The following is a 25,624-nucleotide window of genomic DNA, read 5'->3' on the forward strand; positions in this document are numbered from 1 at the left end:
ACTCGAGGGGTCATTTACAGAGCCATTTAATTTCAGAGTAAATAAAAGCGCGGGTTTTCTTCCGTGTCATGGCCAAAGATGGCTCGCTAATGGAAAAACAACAGGTATTCTAAAGGAATCCAACCTTTCATCTACGTTCATCCACCGGTTTTCCTTGACAGTGGCATTGTGATAAAAGTAAGGCTATTTCACTGTAATGACTGCATCCAACTTTACAGTATATGCTTAAACTCAGTGACTGACCTCCACCCGGGCGTTGATACAATCTTGCAATGCAAAACAAGTATAACACTGGCCAGACCTTGACACAAGCTCAGTGCTATGTCACCTGCAGCATTTGTTGAGCTTCAGTTATATTTTCTCAGTTTTGTCTGCTCTCAGCACAGTTTTTCTGTTATTTACATTGTTCTGCAAATTTGTGCATATCTATCTCTATCCATATCCTCGTTTTTGTGCGTCTGGCTTCTTTACTTTGAGGCCTACTTTGAGCATTTCCTTGTGATCTATGATCCGATGAGCGCTCCGTTCTCCCACAGGCCCCAATCCAACTCGTCTTGACTTATTCCCCGAAGCAACGTCTTTGTTTACTGTGCATTCTTCCCCCCCTTTGATCACTGTTTGTCTCCTCATTTGTCGGCTTTGTGGCAGGTGAAATATCGTCGCAAACGTCTGCGGATCTCCAAAGCATTTGATTTGCCATTCAGAAAGATCAGTCTATAAATTGCGAGGTGTTTAAAGCGTCATTTAGACTGACTGAAATGTTCCTCCTGCATGCATTGATATCCATTTGCTCCTAACCTTGCCATTGTTTAGCTCCCCACGTTAATGGTGGCTGTAATTGAGGCTCTTTTCACAGGCTGACAGCTGCCTCAGACAAAATGCTACACACAGGTAGCGCCTATCAACCATTCATTGTGCAACTTGTATCTATAAACTGACAGTGCTTTCAGTTAAGATCAGAGGTATTTGAGAAATGTATTTCTGTGGCTGGATATTGCATCTCCAATATAAATGTGGCTATGTATATTTACTTATTTGTTTTTTGTTTTTTGTTGTATCCCAGGATTAACAGCTTCACAAATTGCTCAGGACAAAAAAAAAGACACCATTCTCGGTTGGCATTATAAAACCTCTTTGTGTTAAAATGACTGATTACAAAATCATAGGGCTGGGGCGATCCACTTTTGTCACGATCCGATACGTATCCCAATACTCAGAGGCCGATTCGATACGTATTGCGATACAGTAAGTAATTATGATAAGTAGTAATTCTGATAAGTAATGCTTACATTTATTGAAGTGTTTAGTTTGTAACTAATTGCTGTGAAACTATTACTCGAAATCAAATGTGTGTGATAAAAAATGACTCCTAACACAATTGTTACTTTATAAAGTATCGATAACTGGTATTGCAGCACAAAGAATTGACATCCAATATGTTGTGTTTTGATTATCAATCAATCAATCAATCAATCAATCAATCAATCAATCAATCAATCAATCAATCAATCAATCAATCAATCAATCAATCAATCAATCAATCAATCAAAGTTTATATATATAGCACTTTACAGCAACACCAGGAGGACCAAAGTGCTTCACAGAAAGATAAAACACATTTTAAAAACAACAAGTAATTTAAACCTAGACACAATTCAGTATGCTCTAAGTATAAAAGCAAGTTTGAAAAGATGAGTCTTTAATCTTGATTTAAAAAGGGACAGGTCTGTGAGAACACGCAGACTGAGGGGCAGGCTGTTCCACAGTTTAGGCGAGGCAGACCGGAGAGCTCTGCTGGGGCGATGTACGGTCAGCAACTCAGTTAGATATAACGGAGCGAGACCATGGAGGGCTTTAAAAACAAGCGTTAACATTATTTCAATAATTGTTAATTGCGACAAGCATTATGGCCCCGCCTTTGCTATGCCCGTTCTCGTCAGATCTCGGAAGCTAAGCAGGGAAAGGCCTGGCTGGTACTTGAATGGGAACACCAGGAAACCTGGGTGAATGTAGCAAGTCAGAGAGAGGTCGGTGGTGGTCGCTGATGGCACAGACTATTTGCCTCGCTTACCATTACCGAGTATGGATTGAATGAATAATGCACAAAATTGTAAAGCGACTTCGAGCGTCTGGAAGAACGCTATATCAGACTAATGCATGATTATTATTATTAGAAGTGCATTTGTTGAATGTCTATGGATTGATTTAACTCATTAGTTTCTATCTACACAACATACCACACCATCTTTCGCGTTCATTCAGATTCACCTAAACTTCCTGGTTACCTCCTCGTGTCGGTGCCACTCCTCGGTTGTAGTAATGGCCTATCTCAAATTAAACACAGCCAATCGATACTGGACTAAAAACATTAGATTAAAGCACCCACTTTCAAAGCTATTACTCTGTGTGGCAATGCATTGGCTTTTATCGGCTGCATTTGACAGACAATTAAAATGTTTATCTGCTCTAAGTGATGTCACTGTTTCTCTATCAGATTACACAACAACACAATTAGGCCTTGCCAATACCCAACCTGGTTTAAACCCAAGGAAGGTGGAGTCATAATAAGCTTGGCGCACACTGGTTCTGCTAACAGAGGTTGTTAGTTCATTTCCCAGAGCGGGGCATTTACACACATTCTTGTTTGCGGATTCATGCAGAGGTCTTTTTGACACCATTTTTGCTGCAGGGAAAACCAGTAAAATAAAGTTAATATTTGATTTGATATTGTTACTTGACATGAGACAATTACAAGCCAATAGACTATTTGTTTCAGTGGCAGTTGTCATCTTTGCATTGCCCGCCTCTGAATTCAAGCAAAAGCATAAAGAGTGACATAAGCACTCTTTATGGACCATTGTATCTTATTGCAGAAATTACAGCAATTTCAATTTTCAGCTGCAGCTCTGTCATGGTTTAAGTCGTACCTAGAGGGCAGAGAACAATGTGTGAAAGTAGGAAGTGTTAAATCCACCCTGAGTCCAAATGATTTAGGAGTGCCTCAAGGGTCAGTCCTAGGACCGTTACTGTTTTCAATGTACATAAATGATCTCCCTGATTGCTGTCAGGGTGTAAACTGCCAGCTTTATGCTGATGACACAGTTATTCATGTGTCAGCAAAAACATCTGCACTGGCTGGGCAGCAGTTAACACAGGCGTTACTTAACATCTCAAGATGGCTTCAGCTGTCCCATTTAACTTTAAATGTTAAGAAAACTTTCTCAATATGTTTCTCCATCAGTCGGAGGTCCCCTGAGAGCACCTTTGAGGTTCAGCTAGAACATGAACCCATTCAGGAGGTTCATGAAACAAAATACTTGGGCATAATCTTAGATAAACACCTAAAGTTCCAAAGTCAAGTCACTAATGTCTGCAGGAAAGTGAAATCTAATCTAAACTGTTTTCGTTTTATAAGAAGAGAATTATCACACCACGCGGCTCTATTGTATATGCATGCAATGGTTTTTTCACATTTCTCATACTGCATTACAGCATGGTCACAAACATCAGCGTCCACTCTGAAACCAGTCACTTCTCTGTATAAACAGGCAATCAAGATATTTGACAAGAAACCTTTGAGATGGCATCATTGTGATATCATACAAAAGCACAAGCTTTTTACTTTTGAAAACTTTGTAAATTTTAGTATACTGAAATTGACTTTTAAATGTCTGAACAATTGTGTGTCACCTCTGTTCTCTGGCCTCATGGTGAGGTGTCAGGGCTCTCTCAGACCTTCCACCAGAGCCTCAGTTAATGGGGATTGTGTGCTCCCAAAATTTAGAAAATCTTTTGGACAGTCGTGCTTCTCCTTCAGAGGGGCTACACTGTGGAACTCTCTCCCTACGGCTCTGAAACTACAGACGAACGTTACCATCTTCACCAGAGAGCTTAAACAGTGGCTCAGATCGGCCCAAAGGTGTTCACATGTGTAAAATGTGCCATATTGAGTTTAATAATCTGTTTTATTGTAACTGTGTTTAATAATGTGTTTTATCTTTGAAACCTAAAAGCCCCCTATGGACAGGTGTTGAAAATTAGCACATGTGCTATAACACTTTAAACAATGCATCTGGTTCGTCCAATGTAATTGCTATGTCCATATTAAATAAATAAATAAATGAAAAATGAAATGAAAATAACTAGTTTACCTTAATAATAATCAACAAATCCTTTCCGTAGTCCCTCTGGGAGGAATACAAGTGTTAATGGGATGATTTGGTGGTCTTTCATCTCCCCCTGGTGTCTCTGGCCAGAAAACCACAATTGCAACTTCGCTGCCACCAGGTAGGAGCCACCAATACACACTAATGGAATCACGAAAAAGAAGCTAACAGGCTAACGGGCAAGGTAACTGCGGGCTTGCGCCACTTTAACAGCATTTACAGCCACGTTTGAGTGGTGATAAGTATACAGTATGAGGCTCCAGGATAAGTTGTTTTAGAGTTTCTGGTAGGTTTTCCACTGCTGACGGGCCCTCTCACCAGAAAACCTATACAACAAAGAATCCTGGAGAGTTGTATAGGCCACCGTGATGGAAAGTTCTGTCACAAAAAGGTCAATTACGCACAAATATCAAGGTTTTTCTGTTTGGACTGGATCTGTTTTAAAGATCTGGGAGGGGAAAATTAATCACATCGTTTTGAAACTAATATTTTTCTCCTAGCTGTCCCCCACCAAGCACTTTGTACAGCCACCACCTCCATTGTGTCCTATTTCTCTTAGACAGTGCATGAAAATAGATTTACTTCCCAATACATTGCATTTATCACACCTCTGCTGCACCCTCACAGATAACAATGTCATGCCTATTTTTTTTATTTGATTGAGCAATGCTATCCCAGCAGGCCAGATAACCGTTTCCCTCCCCGTAGGTGAAGAAATAAGCTTGTATGTTCTTTCACCTCAGCCATAAACACTATTTATTTTGGGGGTTTAATAAAAGTTGGAGTCTATGACAGCTATCTTGTGTGGTTGCGGAACCGTTTTTTTTTTGTTTCCCCTCTTTTGATAGTCCATCGTGTACAGCGCACAGACTGTGTAATTGCAGTTGCCAGATAATTTAGCATTCCTACTTCCCGTGAGTTTCATCATCTGTTCAGACTGTGTTCAATAGGCCCCCGTGGAATAAATGACAACAAAGCAATGGGCAATTATAATAGAAAAATTGGTTTGTAAGATAGCATCGGAACAGGAAGAAAAGTTCACCGACGCAGCGGGAGGATAACTGGGGAATTGTGAATAAAGAATGGTATATGGCGGTCGCATTTTCAAGGCAAGGCAAGGTTCAAGGCAATGCTATTATAAAAAGTTTGGGTTCTTTATCTATTGGTGGTGCAATTCTTCTTTGCGAAAAATATGTTAGTTTTTAATTCAAAAAGGAAAAAAAAAAAGTTGACCAAATATTATTGTCCTTCCAGCGGATGAGCTACTTTGTGACCTTGCACAATAGATTGCAGAGAGTTGTTATTGAAAAATAAATAAGTAAATGAAAATCAACAGAAGCACAAAGCTGAGAGCAAGGTTAGCACGCCGGATTTTGGGAGTTTTTTTTTTTTTTTTTTATCTCTGGAGTTGACTACTTAGCATAGCAATTGTGCCGGTCATAGCTTTTCTAATGAGGATTACACAGAATGAATTAAACATGAAAGTATTTGTAATTCATGAAAAGAGATATTTCTTTATTAAGTTAAACGGAGCAAGGTGTTCCGCGTATGCTAAGACAAGCACACTGTTGGCTCTTTGTTTCCCTGCAGACTCACTCCGACATGATCCCAGGGTGTTTTATATTAGCAGCTAATTGTGCATTGCTGACAGCCAGGATTATGTAATCCAATTCATTTCTATTCCTTGCCTTGAAGCAATTTTTTTGTTTTTTTAATCCGGCACAGGTTTTTTTTTTGTAGCTATGGTGAGATTATATTTTTTCTTACAGTGAAGTTGGACCTTGAAATTAGCGATGCACCGATCCAATTTTTTTGCTACCGATACTGGGGTTGAGTATCTGCCGATATCCGATATTTACCGATACCAAGAGACTTTCTTAAAAGCGGCTTTCTCTGAGTAAAAAAAAAAAAAAAGACTCTTTTCTCCATTTTAAGATCAATAAAGTCATGAAGTTATCATGATATTACAGATCAATTATCAATTATATCTATTGATAAACTAATGGATGAACATTAAGGATCACTAGACTTTTCTACACTAAATATCCTTGGGTCCTTTCAGTTATTTCTTATACTAAATTAGTAAACACTTGGCTTCAGCAGTGGTTATTTTATTGTATTAGGCTTCTTAGGTATTTCTATCATCGTTTCTGATCTAGCCTAGTTTTTGTTAACATTAGCATCCACCAACTAGCTCCGCGATTGAATTCTCCAGGTTCTCAGCTTTAAAACGATATACAGCATGTCCATATGCGCTCAGATTTAGGTGGTAAATGTTTTTATGGCATTGAAAGTATTGGATGTTTGTAGCCAATACCCGACATTGTAATTTTTTCAGAATCAGCTCCGATATCAGATTATTACCATTATTATTACCATTATCGGATTGGTGCATCTTTACTTGAAATCATGCACATCTGCTACAACATGTTTTTTATTGCTCGAAAATCATTGAGGGTATTTTGACTCTTTACCTTTCATGAACTTACCTGTTCCTACGTTTGTTTCTGTTTGTTACAGTGAGGAGTTGATGATCAGCTCGTCCTTCGACTCTCTGGAGGTGTTGCTCGACTCGTTTGGCCCGGTCCGAGATTGCACCAAAGACAACGGTGGCTGCAGCAGGAACTTCCGCTGCATTTCCGACCGCAAACTGGACTCCACTGGCTGTGTGGTGAGTCACTCTCTCTCTCTCTCTCTCATGACTTCTGCACCGGCAAGACGTTAGCTTGAGGAGCATGACCTTTTGTCCCCATGCGCACATTTTACATAAAATACAACTACAATACAATGCATGCAGAGCAATGTTTTTTTATCTAACGCCCACTGCTCTGACCGCTTCACATGTGAATACTGAATGGTTTTTGCTGAAGCTTGTCAGCGTTCAGGTCAATGAATATGTATGAGTGTGTCCAGAGGTGTAGATGACCCACATCGAGGACAGGCGGCAGACCTGGGTCGGTGAACAGACCTGGGACTTAACTCCACTGCCCTACCACTCTCAAGCACCTGATGAAACAATTACTCTGTATTAAAATACCTGCACTTTTTATTTTTCAATGAATACAAAAATGTCCTTTTGCCAATAAATTGTAAACATACATATAGAATAAAATTAAAAAATAAGCCAGATACAAAACGGCCAAAGCTTGATAAAATAAGAAATTGGGGTTGACATAATTACATGAAGGAATGAATGGTAAATGGTCTCAACTTATATAGCGCTTTTCCACTCACGCATTCATACACCAATGTACGCAGACACTGGAGGCAAGGTGGGTGAAGTGTCTTGCCCAAGGACAAGTGTGCACCTGCATGAGCCAAGATCCGAACCCCCGAGCCTCCCAAATAAATGAATTATCCTCCCCTTTACCTTCTTGTGAGTGTGACTCAGATCTTGGCCGAGATGACCCATTAAAGGTGTGATGTGAAGTCTGAGTCTTCCGCCTCTTACCAAATGCATCTATTAGCTCCAGGTGGTGCTTAGGAACCAGGAAATGTAGCCATTTGTTTTCTCCTCCATCTGTTTGGGGCTCTTGCAAACCCGTTTTTGAGGGGGTTATTTGCGCAGTCTTAGCACCGTCTGCCAGTGTTTTGCTTCCTCTAAATCCCAGTCTATATTGGTAAGCTGTCAGGCGCTTCCTCCCAAACAATTTAATTTAGTTTCAAGTACTGTGATGCACTTGAGTGGAGCCTTTCAGGTGAGCTCAGGAAGTGCTGTTTTTGCACACTTACATGCTAAGTTTCTCGATGGCAGTGGGAGAAATTGCTGACAGGTTGTTCATTTCCGAGCTCAGAAGCACTTGCACTGGGCGGTTAGTCAAACATAGCTGTGTTTTATGAGTGTACAAGTCCTTTGTTTCCCAGCTCCTTGCACCATCTTCTTAATATATGATACTGTACATCAAACTATTAAAATGCAAATACTTTCTCTGTCTCCATGGTCAGGAAATAGACACAGTGTTGTTCTAATAATACACCTACTTCAATCTGTCCTTTGTATTCACTCCAGCCCGCTCTCTACCTCTTGTGTAACCTGGAGGCCACTTTTCACATATTGTGCATAAAAATATCTTTGCCTTTAGCACGATATAATGGAAGCTTCAACCCTTTGATGATAAATAGTGCTACTGTCTCGCTAAACACAACCTTATCTGAGCACTTTTTTTTTTTTTTTGACAAATGTCTTCCCACTTTACCGGTTCACGTCGCATGATCCACTTGCAATTAGTTTATAACATCGACTTTCTCAAACTTCTTCCGTAGCAGCATGAAAGGAGTTCAGAAGTTGGATTGCAGTGAACTATTCTAGAGCCCAATACTGTATGTATCGCAATGCCATTAAAGCAGTACTAAGTAACGTGTTTACCTTATTAAATCCTTTTCGTAGTCCCTGTGGGGGTAATACAAGTCCCCCTGGTGTCTCTTTTTTTTTGCAACTTGACTGCCACCGGACTGGAGCAAGCAATACACACTAATGGAATCACGAAGAAGAAGCTAACATGCTAACGGGCAAAGCTAACTGCGGGCTAACATCACTTTAAACAGTATTTACAGCCAAGTTTGAGTGAAAAAATTATTTCCATTGTATAATTGGATGTTCAATATCCCTCTCTCCATTCGCCTTTCCTGTCAGCATAGTATTTACTCTCCAAGACAACTAATAAGTTAAAAAATCGTAACTTGCTACGACACCTGCAGTTGCGCTTATGGCCTCCAGGGGCAAGAGTTACTTAGTACTGCTGTCAAAACACAATGACAGAGGTTTGCGGTCTAAGCTTTGAAGTAAAAAAAACAGGTTTGAGTTTACAGACTTGCTCATAAAAGCAACTCTGAGTAATAATATTTACAGGCTTAAAGATGGTTGGATTTCGTGTTCTGGTGAATGAGTTTTTCCTTTATATTGCAAAACGGTGCGAAATGAAGACAAGAATTTTTCAGAACATTATTACTTTTAAATCCCTTTTTTTTCCTTCAGATTTTGAATGCCTGTGTGCTTTGTGATTCCCTCCCAAGTAAATCCAACTTCATCAGGCACAAAGTCTTTCTTTCCTTTGCGATAACTCACAAAGCGCATCAAAGTTGCCAACACTGTTTAGCGTTATATTGCCTTTACAGCATGCGGAAGAGATAGTGTTCATTCCTCTAATTACCATGTTTCTCCAGAACAGTTACTTTCGCGCTTCTTCTTCCTCACTGTATCTCGCACAGATCAGTCCCAGGTGCTGCGCTGCTGCCTTAGTAAATCAGTGGCTAATTGTGAACAGATTGGTGAGGCAAATTAAATGGAAAAGGCAGCACAAATTTGGCTTGCACTTTTCATTATGGAAATGTGTGCTATCCTAACAGAGCAGATACACAGATAAGGCCAGGCGGTTTATATCAGGTGCGATCATTTAGGGCGCATTATAAAATTAGTGTCAATTCTTGGTGAATTTACTTGTTATTCAAAGGAAAAATACAAATTATACAAACTTCCTCAACAACATACAGGAGAGTTTACAACAACAGGAGAGTTTATTAGCCTAAGGCCACAGGATACACTAATATATCAATTAATATGCAGCATTTTCCATTACTTGTAACATTTTAATGGTTTTGAAGCAATTTACATCATTTTTATTGAAGTGTTGCACAACGCAATGTCTGAGAAGTAACTGAACAATTTCAGGTTATTTTACAGCTTTTGGTCTAATTTTTATGAATTTTATGTAACGTGCTGAATAAAAACAAAATACTTAAAACGAGGGTTGCACCGATCCGATACTGGTATGAGATATCGGAGCCGATACTGAAAAATATTCGATATCGGGTATCGGCTCCAAATATCCGATACTGAACCAATGCCAATTTTGGCTCTTTACGCCTTAAAAACATCATCAGCCTTTAGCATCAGTATGCTAAAGGTAGCATGCTAACGAAAAATAATCAAGACTGGGACACTAACATAGAAATACCTAAAGTAGCCTACTAAAATAAAATAACCTCTGCTGAAGCCAAGTGTTTGTATTTTAGTTTAAGAAATAACTGATCTAGCATATTTGTAATGATCAGATCACTTAATATGAGTTGTTTATATTAATGTACCCTAAAACCTGTCATATACATGATCCTTGTTACATTTTTATCCAAGAGTTCATCAATAGATATTATTGATCGTTATATCATGACAATAAAATATGACTTTACTGATTTTAAAATGACGAAAAGAGTCAATTCTATTTTTCACTCGGGGAAAGTCACTTTTAAGAAAGTGGTATCGGTAAATATCGGGAATTGGCAGATACTCAAAACCCAGTATCATTGCAAAAAAGCTGGATCGGTGCATCTCTACTTAAAACAACAAGCAGGCAAAAGCAGCACAACAAGGTTTGGAGCAAATGCCACTTAATATTTCTTAGGGAAAATCTCCTTACTGGACCAACCAAAAACCTATTCCATTTGTCAGTATGTGAAAATCTCAACATATGCAGTCATTGATCTGATATTTTGAGGCTGATAATCCTCCCATAGAAAATGCATTGCAGTTTTCCATGTGTGCGCCATATTTACTGATCATAAACTAAATGGGTCTACAGACGACGGTATCCAAACTCATATGCACATTATCTCCGCATCCTGCCCATCAGTCGAGGGCCTTGCATACATTAGAGTGTGTTTTAGTAATTATCTAGCGTCTGTCGAGATTATAAATGAGCCTCTCTTGCCATAATCACTCTAGTAAACTGGCTCGGGCCCAACGCTCTGATGCCGCCCTAATCAATTAACACCTTGTCTTAGTATTCACGCCGCCATTGGCCAAACCGTCTCGCCTGTCTCTTTTGTCTGCATTTAATATCTTCAGCGCTATAGCTATTTGACACTTACGGCTCCCACTAACCAAGCTTTGCATCCTCTGAGCCCCTAAAGTATTGCACTCTCGGGGTTGTGGGAGTGAAGATGGCAATAATCACAGGATGACTGCGAGATTAATTAGCCCCGTCTTGTCGCGTCTCTTCAACAAAATGGTTGGAAACACGGATGTTGTTGACAAGCGCGGATCGGCCAGGATGGGAACTGGCTGGGCCCCTTCCAAACAATTTATGCTGCATTGTTGTGCTTTGCTGCGCACACGCAAACCCCCAAAGGCACGCAGTTCATTAGCGTTCAAGTGTATGGCACAATTGCTTATACACAGTTATGCGAAAAGGCAGCGATTATAGGCCATGAGGCATTTTCTGGGAGATGTCAAACAGATACATGACGATAAATTTGCAAGAGACAGATTCCTTATTACCTGATCTCATGCAGCGTTTGCTATTTGACACCTCAGTAAATTGCTGTATTTGAAGCTATTATTATTATTATATAGTATCACATTACTATCATTACATAACTTTGTACTCTGTAATTGTCGGTGTTGAATATGTACCAATATAGTGTTTGTTTGGCAACATGCTGTGCTGGAAGCAGGTTGAGTTGATGAAAGAGTAAATAGCGATAGACTTCAAAAATCCAGTTCTTTTTTTACTACACAGAGCTTAATAATGCGATATAATATGCTGTTTCATTATAGCAACTGTGGGAAATGACATACAGTTTACAGAAGCCTGTTTAGACTGAGGAAAAAAGTTGGGCATTAAAAATGTACTGTGCTGTTTGACAAGGGACACATTGCTAGTCCTTCAACAGAGCGAGGGGAAGCAGACGGAATATAATTGAGCCTTGGATATTACTGGGAGTCATCCTTGGGTTCTCACCTCCAAGAACAGCTATCGGCCAAAACCCAGAACACCGGGCCAGCACAGTACACAGCCGACAAATCCTGATGCCTTAGCCAACATATGAGCACCACTACTTCATGTACTTAGCGCTTCAACTCAGCCAGGACTCACAGCACTGCCTGTGTTCCTCGTGGTGATGCTCTTCCTGGATTGTCTCCACAGCATACCATGCGCGGCCAGTCATTGGCGCCTAATGGCTGCTCTGTTTCCGCTCTCATCTCCCGTGCTCTGTCCTACAGACGCCAAGGCCCGCACCACCCCTACCCTCCCCGTCCCTGACCATGCAGTCTGTCTGCGTCTATCACTGCACATCTATCACACCGCCATGGCCACCAAAAGAAAAGAGAAATCACTGTGTAAAAGTGATAGATGGCACACACTGGGGGTGAAGACAGAAAAGCTTAATGCTTGTTATGATAAAATACTGTGGTTGTGGAAAGGAGGGCTGCGATATAGTCCTAACAACAGCACACAGCAACATTACTACCAATAGTTGGAATGCGCTTCTGTATTTGGGTAAGGCGCTTTATTAGCGGTGCTGCTAGCTTAAGTGTTTGAGCTCCTGTTTTGTATTGGCTTGCCTCCCCTTAGGCAGCAAAAAACAATCTTGAGTGAGATCACATTTGGGGACAGTAAGCAGTGTTGAGCGCAGTCAATATCTGGCAGAGGTAGAGGCAGCGGTGCAGCCTCGAGAAGAATAGAGAGCATTAGATTGTCACCTCTGATGTTATGTTACCTCAGGTCATCAGTATCAGGAGGCCCAGGCTTAGGTTTAGTCTTCTGATAAATGTCTTGACTCTTGGCTGAGGAGAAGCCATCGAAAGTGACCATCAATCAGAGTTAAGAGTGCGGAAAGAGATTGCTGAGTTTAGTACTGACTAAACTAGAGATATTTCTTTTAAACTATATTGAATTTAAAACTTTTGAGAAAGACACTTTACCCACATTATGTTGTCGACGACAGTACTGACAGGTTGCGATGACACTGTAGCTGCCACACATTTTAAACACCTGCTACAGTGAAACTCTCAGTCAGCAGTTTTTTTTTCTTTCTTTTTTTTACAATCAACAAGTCCCTTGATGACAGTGATGTTGAAATCTTAGCTAAAGAACGAAAATGGTTTGGAAAAGGGGTGAAAGAAGCTATTATTGTGGAGGAGAAAAAAAGGTCCCACTTTGAATCGGAATGGGAGCCTTAGGTTCAACCTGTCTTCCGTGTACTGCAGCCTTCTCTGTTGCTGAACAAAGATCATTAGTGCTGACTTTTAAGATGAGAGGAGAAATGTCTGCAACACTTGACTACCAAGTAGAGATGACGGCTTAAGAACCTTCGTAACTGACAATAAGGCGTAACTTGTTCCCGTTTCCTGTGCAGCCCCATGCACTGTCTTTGATTTGAATGTTATTCTGCTCCTGCTAGCTCATGTAGTTTCTTCATCAGCTTCTCAGCTTGAGATTCATGTTTAATGCTGTAGGTATAGACAAAGATTTGCAAAAGTGGCAATGGCGAAGAGAAAGATTTCTCACTCGCACACCAGGCCAGTCTGGAAGTTTCTTAATAGTCATATACAATACAGTGTGCGTGAGGACGCATGGAACATGTGGCTCTCCACCAAGGCAGAGGTTCCTTGTCTTGCACTGATACTTGCAATGGGTTATTTGCTCTATCTGTTATGTTATAGTCCGATTGGTTAAACTTTCACAATGCACAAATGATCCTGCTGTGAGTGGGAAACACAAGAAAACCATTTGAAGACTCTTGGTCTGTGCCCACCCGACCTCTAGTTACTCCCCTGCTGTACTTTCTGGACTTCCCTGTGAAGGAGGTGAGTGGGGTCAGCAAATGTCCGCACAACCAAGCTTACGTCTTATAACATCCGCTGGGGAAAACCGGCACTTGCAGATAGGAGGATCTTTGACCTACGAGGCTTATCTCAGCACACACTGGCTGCTGGTGCACTCTTTCTCAAGACAGCTTTTCATATTAGCAAACATGAAAGGCAAGCACAATCGCTGGAGTCATGTTTAAGGCTATAAATGTGATTTACGCAACAGCATACATGTCACTCCTTTGGGCTTTGCTGTTTCTAAGCATTTTCCATTCAGTCAAAATATGTCACAAAATTTCAGCTGTGCCCACAAACTTAGAAGATCTTGTTGCCATGGATGTTCCATTTTGTAAAGTGCGAAACAGTAACAACAAAGACACCATGGATTTTTATCCATACTTGAGTGTTAAAATAAATAATATCAATATTTACCTGACAGTCTTTGGGCTTCTGCTGCCGTATATACTTGCTATGCTGTGACGTCAGGTATCGCCTCTCTGCTGTATTTGCCAGACCTCAGTTCTACAATGTATGAGCAAATAAAATAAACTGACCAGTGACTGACCCCAAGGTAAGTAAACAACAATACAGTGATGAAGACAAAATGTGGCCAATGAAAGCAGTCTTTGTGTTGACTCACTTGTCTCAGAGTATAAAATATACTTCTCAATGAACACAAAATGCTTTTACCCCTTTAGTCAACACAGTAGTCATTGCACCAGTCAACCAATCAGTCTAATTCACAGAAGTACAGCTTATCCTTCTCTTGTGAGGATTTGTTGGTGTTTGGCTACGGAGCTGATTCCCTCAAGCCTCCAGAGCTGCAGGGATTTATCTCCATTAAGAAACAGGATTAAATGCCATGTTTTTTTTTTTTTTTTCAATCCTGGATTCTGGTCCTTAAAGCATGGGGCACTTGGCTCTCTGTCCACTTTATTAAATAGTTTTTAAGATCGATGGTTATTGCTTTGTCTAAAAAGCCCTTTTAGTCTGTGTCATAATCCTGCTATCATGCAGCCTGTTTGTCGGTTCATCATTCAGCAGTGACGTCTTCTTCTACTTATAATCTAAATGTCACATCATAAAATAGTCTGAACTTTGCATACGGATTGCTTGTGTGAATAACGCACTCCACTGTATGTGAAGTCAAGTCCTCTTCTGTGTCCAAATTGAGCATGAAAACGTACGCAGCCTTCCCCAACAATCACTAATACAGATCTTTTACTGACCTGGCCAGGATGAGATCCGTTCGAATTGCGTCGACAGGCGATACCGTTTCTTGTATTGGCTCTGAAAGCACAATATCTCCGGTTGAGTAAGCTCTGGTCTATTCAGTGCGAGTGGGCACCTGTCTCAATGCACCCTTGAGCAGAGCAGCACCTCAGCGCAGTTATGACTGTCCTCCCCTCCACGCACTTGTCACTGTGAAAACATTCAAGTTCAACCATTTCCACTTCGGCTGCCTTGATTTATAATAGAGAAGAGAAGACTATTGGAAAATGAAGGTGAACAATTATTTACTATATATCTTCTCACCCACCAATGCATTACTGCTTAAAGGGATAATTCAGGATTTCCTAGTTATCCAGAGTGTTGTTGATTCCTGGATATGTATTTATATTTTTAATTCATGCAGTCCTTATATCTGAAGAGTTTAGTGGTGCTAGGCTAGTGCTAGGCTAGTGCATGTCTATGGTAACTAATAGCCTGCATTAAAAACGGTCTGACCCAAGCACAGTGCACCTGAGGCAAATCACTTATAACACCAGACTACTGATATAAATGTCTGTGTTGACTGAATATTTTTTGAAATATAACCATTCTGCATTTAAAAGAACTTATATTTGAGCAGCATCAGCTTCCTGGTTGTAAGTTACGCACCAGCGGAGTGATCTGCTAGGTTACCCGATCTGCAGTAGTTTGTTTACCTGCAACCTGCATTACTACACGTGGAATTCACAAAGGAGCCTTCTACATATCAGATATGGCAATGTTTGGAGGACTACCAGATGATTTTGAAGAGGTTTTTAATGCAGGCTACTAGTTACCATAGACATGCGCTAGCCTAGCACTAGCCTAGCACCACTAAACTAAAATTTCGAAAAATTGAAAATCTCCAGAAATCAACAGCAATCTGGATAACTAGGAAATGAGACCCTATGTCAAAAATGATAACAAAAATAATGAAAAATATCGCTTTAAGCCTTCTGTTGTGCCAGTGGCTTCTTTTCACATTCTTTTGGCTTTTTTGTAAGTTGTGTCCGAGAAATACCTATGTTGTCCGAGAGGATAGATGAATAAAGTGAAAAGTTTTGTTTTTTTTGTACTCTGCTCGGCTTTGACTCAAATTAATAACACTCAGAAAATGCAGCAATATCAGAAACCTTCATGTGGTTTGTGTCCTCGCGTCACACAAACCAAAAGAGAAAAGTTCTAATCAGATAAAAAAAAAATTGAAAGGATTTAGGGGACTCTTCTCTCAGGGACTTGTTTTATTCCGAGGATTACAGTAATTTAGCCAGGATTACGGTGCAGATTTGTGGAAGTCTCAGTCTGCAGACAAAGGCACAAACACTCAATTATTATGATCCTTGTGCAGATGGAGAAGTGATCAGTTTGCGACGTGCATGTACTCTGTGTTGTACAGGTCAATAACCAGAGCAGAACGCGTTTGGGGAAGAGAGAGACCGTCGGCGCTGGTTTTCTCTCTCCACAGATCATTCCTATTCGCAACATTACAAAGGCCTAGATAACATTTTAGCATTTAGAGCCATCTGTACTATCTACTCCACTACATTTTTGCACTGGATTAAAAGTGTTGTCCTTTATATATACAGGTGAAACTCGGAAAATTAGAATATCATGGAAAATGTTCATTTATTTCTGTAATTCAACTTAATGTCAATGAATGTCAAGCCTTTGTTTGTTACAATTTTGATGATGATGGTTTACAGCTTGTAAAAAATAAAAATAAAATTCATAATCTCTGAAGATTAGAATATTAAATCAATAAAAATAAAAACAAAAACAGAGAAATGTCGGCACTGTGAAAACTATAATCATGCATATGTACTTAATACTTTACTTGAATTACTGCCTTGATGGATGCTATCAGCCTGTGGCACTGCTGAGGTGTTATGGAAGACCAGGATGCTTCAACTAGAGGAATATGATATTTGAAGCCCATGTCCAGGATCCGTCAGGGTGTGGTGGCTCTTGATGCACTGACTCCAGCCTCAGTCCACTCCTTGTGAAGGTCCCCACACTTTTGAATGGCCTTTTCCTGACAATCCTCTCCAGACTGCGCTCATCCCTGCGGCTTGTGCAACTTTGTCTTCCACACTTTTCCCTTCCACTCAATTAATGTACTTTGATACAGCACTTTGAAGGTCAATGATGGTTTTCTGCACAACTGTCAAGTCAGCAGTCTTCCCCATGATGGTGACTTCTACTGAACCAGACAGAGAGACCATTTAAAGTCTCAGGGACCCTTTGCAGCTGTGTATAATTATCTGAAGGGGTGACAATTTGAGCTACAATATAGTCCCTTTTTCACAATATTCTAATCTTCTGAGATTTTTCATTTGGGGTTTTTCCAAGCCGTAAGCCAAAATCATCATGCAAATAGAGATATATCGAGCCTTTTTTTGTTCTCATTTTGATAATTATGGCTCACAGCTTGTATAAACCCCAAATAAAACATCTCAGAAAATTTGAATATTTTGAAAATGGACTGTAAGCCATAAACATCCAAATGAAAACAAACAAAGGCGTGACATAGGCCACTTTGCATGTCATGAGTCTATATCATATACTAGTGTCACATTTTAAGTTGTATTACAGAAATGAAAGAAATGAACTTTTTCACAATATTCTAATTGTCCGAGTTTCACCTGTATATGTATATATCAATTTGACTTTTATCTTCCCAACACTAATATTTGTATATTATTGTAAGGCAACAATTGTAGTAAAGTGACACAGTAAAAAAGGAATGACCAGCTGACACAAAAAAGAGAATTACAGACAGTGCGCGGTGAACCTTACCTGCTGTATATGCACAAACGAGCTCGCCGATATCTTTGTTGTGCTTTTACCCATTCCACTGGGATCTAATTTTGGTTTGAATAAATGACATGTATATCCTCTTTATACCACCGGTGAATCCCATAGGAGCGCAGGAGACTATTAGGTTTTATATGTGGAGAAGCCAGGCTGCTTTGACACTGGTCTGAAAGTATAGCCTTGTTAAAAATGAGCTTTTGAATGAAATTGCCGACAGAAAAAGACTTGACATGCACTTTCGAAAACGGCACTGGAGCCCGTACTTCCTGGCACTGTATAGAGGAGCTGGGGTGAAATAAGGCTTCTCTCTTCTTGGACCCAGATAAATTAAACTCGCTGCAAATTTCAATTAAACACTTGTCTATTGTCTGGGAGACTCCACGATGTTGAATTTTGTAGACATCTTTTGAAGTTTATCTTTGACGGTGGTTGCTCTTTCACACTTTTGAGGACTAAAAGGGTTTCTTTCCACTCATCAGACATAAAGACAGGCCCTTTGAATTGTGTAAAATTGAAATCTAATCTAGTCGTGTTGCCTCATCTCCCTGAGCAACTGAGCAGAGCAAGACTGTGTTTAAAATGGATTCATTGTGAGATACGTTCATCATAATATGTGTATTTTTAATCTGCCCTGGAAATACTATCATAATATAAAGCTGGAAGCTGTATTTTCTTTTTGTATTTTGCATGATGTTGCACTCCCTGATGCAACTGTCTGTTTATGTGGGTTTACGGCAAGCACATAAAGTACTCACAATTTATATGCATTTAGGATTTTGTTCAAATTTACCATAAAATGTTCACATGAATTTAAAGGAGGACGCACCAAGGCACTATTTTACGCTTATAATATTATTAGCTTTTGAGGTTTGGGATTGCTGAACCCAATGTAAGCTACACCCGTGGATTAATCTGTTCTTTCATGAAAGAGAAATCAATTGTTTTAACCTCTTAACCCCCACCTGAACCGAGCACATTTTCTGCAGTTTGGCTTTACCCAAACCTAAAAGCTCCTTGAAAAAAGTGTCTAAGTAGCGACAAAAACGTGACAATAAAGGGACAAAAACGCAACGAAAAAGAGCCAAAAAAAGTGATACATATGCAACTAAAAGCCACACAAGAGAAACAGAAAAGTGACAAAAAAGTGGTGAAAAATGTGGTGAAAAAGTGACAAAAACGCCACAAAAGAGCAACAAAAGAAAATGAACAGAAAGGTGACAAGGAAAAAGATCAGTTTAGATCAGTTTTGTAAGTTTTAGCTTTGAAATGAGGGGTTCCCGTGGCCTACTGTATAGGCCGCAAGCTCCAGTCAAGAAGCTTTTAAATTTGGGTAAAACCAAAACCCTGGAGAAAAAACATTTGGTTAAGGCGGGGGTTAAGAGGTTAATGATGCATGTGCTAAACTACACTCAGATAGTCGCAAACCTAGACACAATATTCCTAAGGCCAATAAGCAACACGGATGTACAGCACGGTTGAAACACAGATCCAGGTAAAACAACCACTCCACACTGAGAGTGTACCTTGCCTTAACAACATGCAGAAATGCTTCACTTCCCACTTGCAAATAATGAAGCCTTTATGAGATGCACAATACAAGCATCTGTCTCATGATTCTCATCTCGACACCGCTTACCTTTCTCAGCTCCCAGAAATCATTTGCTATTTTAACGAGTAGTTTCTATTTCCTGCAACATCTGCTCCAAATCCAAATTATACGACAATTTTGCATTTTATTTCCCAGCAGTTTCCCTCATTGTTAACAGCTTGTTCCGTTGTTCTTTTCCCTCATAGCCGGGAGCTTTAATTTAGCCTGATGACAATTTTTAAATAAAGAATCTCGCACTCTTTGCCTTTTGCACACTAAGCCCAGTGCAATGCCGGTGGGAATTGGGCTCTTACTGTTGGCACGCTGAGCCACAGATGTTGCCGGGTCAGTTTACCTGTCCCATCTGGGAGGAGTGTTCATGCCGCAGCTCGTGCTCACTCAAAATACTGCAATCTCAATTCAGCAAAAAGTCGAGTGAAATTTAACAATTATAATGAAATGTTATGCAGACCTCATCACTCTTGTTGAGGGCGGCAATAAGGAAAAATGTATGCTTACCTAAAGCATGAATAAAATGCCATCTAATTAATGAATACAGTTGAAAACAAAAAGCAGCTTTACATTCTATTTCTCTGTCTCTTTCCTCAGTGCCCTCCAGGCTTGAGTCCGATGAAGGATGGTACTGGGTGTTACGATCACCACATCGGGATCGACTGCTCTGACGGCTTTAACGGCGGCTGTGAGCAGCTGTGTCTCCAGCAGCTGGCCCCTCTGGAGGACGACCCCACGCTCTACAACATACTCATGTTCTGTGGGTAAGAACCTCCCCCTCTAACTCCTCTGCTTACATGGTTTTGCCAATCAGTGGAGCTACTGACTGACGCCTTCTCCAGGACAGTGTCCCAGCTGTGGGTCAAGACAGTAGGGGGCGCTAGCTCTCCCTACTGCAAATCCATATAAGCAGCCTAAGACACATCACCTCCTCATCATGTGGTGCTTCTGACAAAGACTATAAGAAGTAGTTGAAACTAGTAAAGCAGGTAAACAAAGCCTTTCTGTTTTAGAAAACAAAACAAAAAACAAAACATAAACATTTAAAGAAGTACGAAGTAACTCATTTACCTCAAGTAATGCTTTTTGTTGTCCCTCTGGGGGTAATACAAGTGTTGATGCGATGATTGGGGGTCTTTCATCTTCCCTTGGTGTCTCTGGCCAGAAAACCACCCTTGCAACTTCCCTACGTCCAGGTTGTAGGCGCAATACACACTAATAGAATCACGAAGAAGAAGCTAACAGACTAACGGGCAAAGCTAACTGCAGGCTAGCGCTACTTTAGCAGTGTTTACAGCCAAGTCTGAGTGAAAAAAAAATATGATATGTAATATATGTAAATGGATGTACAATCTCTTCCTTTGTCTTTTCTGTCAGCGTAGTATTTACTCTCACAGACAAACCTTCTCCGACACCTGCAGTGGAGCTTATGGCCACTAGGGGCTTGAGTTACTAAACTAGGAAAACAGTATGAACCTCTTACAAAGTCCTCTGGTTACATGTGGAGGGTATTATGCTTTTTGCACTTATTTGGCAATAACGTCAAACCCATCATGACCACCATCTTACACTTTGTTAGTTAGAAATGCTCTATTGATCTAAAAAAAATCTTCCTTGGTCATCACTGTAATAGCCACCTAACACTCTAGTGTGAATTTCTGTGTTACAACATACTTCAGAGTGCAGTTTTGTGGAAGTGCTCAGACAAGTGATGCTGTCCTCAGGCCTTGACACTGTTATAAAGTCTCCACTGCAGGGATAAACATTGTTCTTCTAAAGAAAACTCTCTTTGGATTCTAAGGCCTCCCCAGCACATCTCTGATAAAGGAGTTTATTTGAAGAGGGAGCACGGGCCACTCCTTTGGCCATAGCATACCATTTACATCATTGATCAGACGCTGTGCCTTTGGGTGCTCTCAACTTCTTTTGATGAAGTCTTTTGGAGTCTCTTGATCTTTTTCTATTTATTCTGATGGAAATTGACCTAAACTAACATATCTATAGGCAAAATATACTATGAAAAGCTGCCTTTTATCAGGTTTTATGTTTTTTTGTGTGTGTTTTTTTCAGCTGTAAACTCTCAGTGACATTTTAGGTGTCGATCATTATAAATTATTGTTTTAGTTTTAGTTTGTGAATAGGGTTTTGTATTGTGTCGTCAAAACAACTAAGATTTCTGGCTCGCTCGGCTCGTTTCTCTTCTTTTTCATTTAGTTTTTAACTAATGTTTATCGACAGTGTTTATTAGCACTCCCTAACACGATGGATTTTCATGATGTGGAATTCATAACATTTGATCCTGAACTCTGTAAACTTAGCCTCACTCGTTGGACGTCTTGTAATGCCTCCACTATAAGAGACAGATATGAAGTTTCGAAGTGAGGGTTGTTGGATGGTGAATTTAATTTCTTTACATCGTCTCATGATTTGTGATGTAATTGGCAGTGAGTCGCGCTAAAGTGTGGGCAGTGCAACGGTTCTGAGCACACTCCTGGCTGAACTTTATCTGTCTACAAGTTTTTAAAGGAAAGTCTTTAAAGTGAACAACTCCAACAACACCAATTATAAATTATAAAAGTTTCTTGCTCCTCCCATGTCAAGATTTACTTAATAATTATGTTGTTCCGTTCTAATTAAAAAGTAGCACTTTTAATACAGATTGAATGCAGCTCAAAACAGTATATCCAAAGAATAATTGTTTTGCAATGCTCCCTCACATAGATCATCATCATCAAATATGTAGAAAATATTAGTAACCATTCAGCTATAAAGTACAGAAGGGCAGCAGATTCCTAATTCAAATTTACAGTCGAGAAAAGTCTATAATTATTATTCTTACAAGATAAGTTCATCTTTGTATTTCAACCCTTATTCAAACTGGCAGCAAAGATTCAGGAAACAAGACTGGAGCAGACTGTGTGGGTGAGAAAAACCACAACAGGACAATTATCTGCAGAAATGCACTAATGGTCAGATGAGTCACTGTTACTGTTGCATCGGTTGTCAAGACTGGCTCAAGTGACTTGACTGAAACAAGCAACGGGAGGAGGAAGGTGAACGCTACAGTTTGCTTACAGGAACTGAGGCACGCAGGGGCTGGTTAGGTTAAGTAGGCCTCGCGACCCTGAAAACACGGATATGGATTTAGTGGTACAGAGTGGGCAATAGCTGACTGACCACTTGTGCAGGAGGACGGGGGTAGAGACAGCTAAGAGGCTCGGTGTGAGTGGTTAAATTGGTAAAGTGCCACAGAGGGGTGTGTGTCTCACAAAAACAAAACAAAAAATGTTTCAAATATACATAGTAACTTCCGCTAAAGTACCTTTCACCAGTTTGCTAATCTATGCCTGCTTTATTGTGTCAACAATAAAATGTCAATGTTTATGGAGGAAAACACACATTTATCCACTAGTTTGCCTTCCTCTCAACAGGCTGTTACATGAGCCCCTTGCCTCCCTATAAATCATGGTGTGGTCCATTAGTCTGCGTCAGATTTACATAAACAGTCTGTGTATACATCTTTTCCTATTGGAATTTTCTCCCGTCTCTTTAGTCATGTTGCTAATCCTGGTTCTCCACTGTGGAGTCTAACATTAGGAGGTTGACATTTGGCAGGAGGGCTGAGGCTCCGCAGAGTAAATCCGTCAGTATTATCTACCTCTGTGTTTGAACCCGCACTGCAGCCCATGCTCTCTCTTTCACAGCTCACTCACACGTCACACAGGCGTCAGGGGAGAAGCTGTAGTTTCAAATGCTGGATTATACTCTGGGGAATACGGGACATATCAGAGTTACTCCATGTACATAAACTGACATTGATTGTCCACACAGTGTCGAGCAAATGCCTTGGAAACATGTACGTTCACAATTTAAAGTCGTTTTTACTCGTAAGAATTATAGCATAATAAAACATGTTATCTTGCCCATGTATATGTTTAATAACGCTTTACACTATTGTAAAGCTAATGTACAGAGGACGTAAACCTAACAATGGAGGTGAAAGTTACTACACAGAGTATATGATCAAATAGAAATCCCACTTGTGATGTACAGTATCGATTCATGTGTAAACCTCCTTGTGTAATTCAGGTGCATCGAGGACTACAAGCTGGGCCCAGACCGGCGCTCCTGCCTGCCCCTGTCAGAGTCCTGCACTGAAGGCGTGGACTGTGGAGAGGCAGTGGACGTCCCGGCCAACCAGACTGTGTTTGGAGACCTGTTCTACGGATACAACAACCACACCAAAACGAGCACCTCCGGGCAGATCCTCAAGGCCACGTTTAGGTAATGAGACAAGAAGATCAAGGAATGGGCCATGTGGGACATTTGGGGATTTGCTTACTGCTGTTATTCTTGTTTTGCTATTAATATATTATTGATTAGTGTGTAATGTTTCAACGCACTGCACTTCGTAATCTGTCTTAGTATAAAATATATGGATAAGTTAGATATTGGTGACAATGACCAGTCCATTCATTTATTCATTTATTTTAGATTCATAATTTCTGCAAACAGTCTTTGGTCGATACTTTCAACAGTTGGATTTGTGCAGAGCCGCACGGCTAAATGATCCCATTTGAAAAGTGTACGTTTGAACACTTTGAAATCATCAGGTGATTGGAGTACACTGAACTCACGGAGAGTAGTTGTCCACACTCAAGAGTAATAAAACCTCTGCCAGCAGTAAATAAAATTAGGCAATCAATTTCAAAAGGTCACCTAGCCAACACAAACACACACAGAGGTGCATTACATTTAGAAATTAATCAACAGTGGCTAAGCAGCTTGAGTAAAATCTCCTCATTTCTTGAGCGTCATTGTTTCGACACAATTCATTGGAGTGTTTTACAAGTAGCAGGCAAGGCACTTCTAAGCACTTCAAATACTCTTTTCAGTCAAACTTAAAGTTATTGTCCACTATATAAACACATTTTAACTTAGAAACAAATTCTTTGGATCATATTTCACAGACTTCTGTCTGCACCAGCCAGAACAGAAATGTCACATTTTTGCATTTAAAATTTTCAAAATATGTCATTTCCCCCCCCCCCTTTTTTTAGACCATTGACAATAGTAACTTTGCAACCGAGAGCTGGCAATTATAGTGTTAAAAAAAAAAAAACACGCTTTTGTTGGCGGGTGTAGAAAACTCAAACAAGCCCGTGCAATTAGATTTGTTTATTTGCGGTCACATGTTGTTCGCGAGTCTCCTCAACAACAATCTATGGATGACGCACAGAGCTTTTTTCCAAACAGCGGTAAACAACCAAAAACACATTTGACAGAAGGTGAGTTTCATGATTAATTCCTGTGCGAATATTAACGCAGAACCGCTACTAACACCACATCAACAGCAGACGCTCGCCCTTCGCTGATTGGTTTGCTCCGCTTCCAGTTTTGCTCGCGTATGTACCGCTGTGGAAATGTAGTTAACGCTTAGATTAGTTGTCTGTGAGAATGAGTCAGCTAACAGATGTGTTTTGTAGTGGTCGGGATGTACATAATTCAGTTCCGTCCTAATAAGAATGAATTTGGGACAGATATATGGACGAAACACCCAGGTAGTATTCAACTTTGACTGAGGGACCAGCATATAGCACTAACACCAACGACTTTAACATGGTTTCCTTCAGCTTCATGTAGCCAGGCGAAGAACAAGCAATGCACAAAGGTCCATATACTGTACATTTACTTGTCCTCTGTGTCCGGGGAGATTCAAAACTTATTTCAGTACGTTAAGATTAGGTCAAGGCTCCTGCTGCAGAACCGCTTTGATGTCACCAAGAATGTAGCGGCGAAATGACAGCTTTTATTAATGTTGAATACAGAGAGAAAGCACATAGAATGGCGCCTTATCAGTTTCCATTTTAAAAGTGCAGCTTCAATATATGGGTAACCTTTCATGGTGTCCGAGGTAATATTATTATTATTATCTCTGAAAGTGTGCGCAGGAAGAAATGCATGTTGGATGAAAAAAAAAAAGGCTAAAACATGAGACAAAGCTCAGTGGGATAGAAAAGACGAACCATATTGTAAACGTGTATTTAAAGGTTATTTTGTGACAGGCGGGAGATGTCGGCCTGATTTGAAAGCAGTCTTTTTCTAATAGAGATGATGACTGTGAAGCCTAGACCTGTCCTTGACTGTAAGGGGGAAATGTTATTAAATTTACAGACAAAAATGTATGTTTATCTGTTTTTTATT

At 40.2% G+C, this 25,624-nt stretch overlaps 1 protein-coding gene across 5 annotated transcripts in view; it reads left to right on the forward strand.

Annotated features, from left to right (window-relative positions):
- astn1 (astrotactin 1) overlaps window positions 1-25,624 on the forward strand; it is a 288,872-nt gene that overhangs the window by 103,885 nt on the left and 159,363 nt on the right. For all 5 annotated transcript variants that reach the window (XM_079569048.1, XM_079569049.1, XM_079569050.1 and 2 more), the window contains 3 exons: window positions 6,687-6,837; window positions 20,018-20,184; window positions 23,510-23,704. In XM_079569048.1, the coding sequence (XP_079425174.1) occupies window positions 6,687-6,837; window positions 20,018-20,184; window positions 23,510-23,704 (513 nt within the window). The remainder of the gene's footprint in view (window positions 1-6,686; window positions 6,838-20,017; window positions 20,185-23,509; window positions 23,705-25,624) is intronic.

This window comes from Gobius niger (assembly GCF_951799975.1).
Source record: "Gobius niger genome assembly, chromosome: 13".
NCBI lineage: Eukaryota > Metazoa > Chordata > Actinopteri > Gobiiformes > Gobiidae > Gobius > Gobius niger.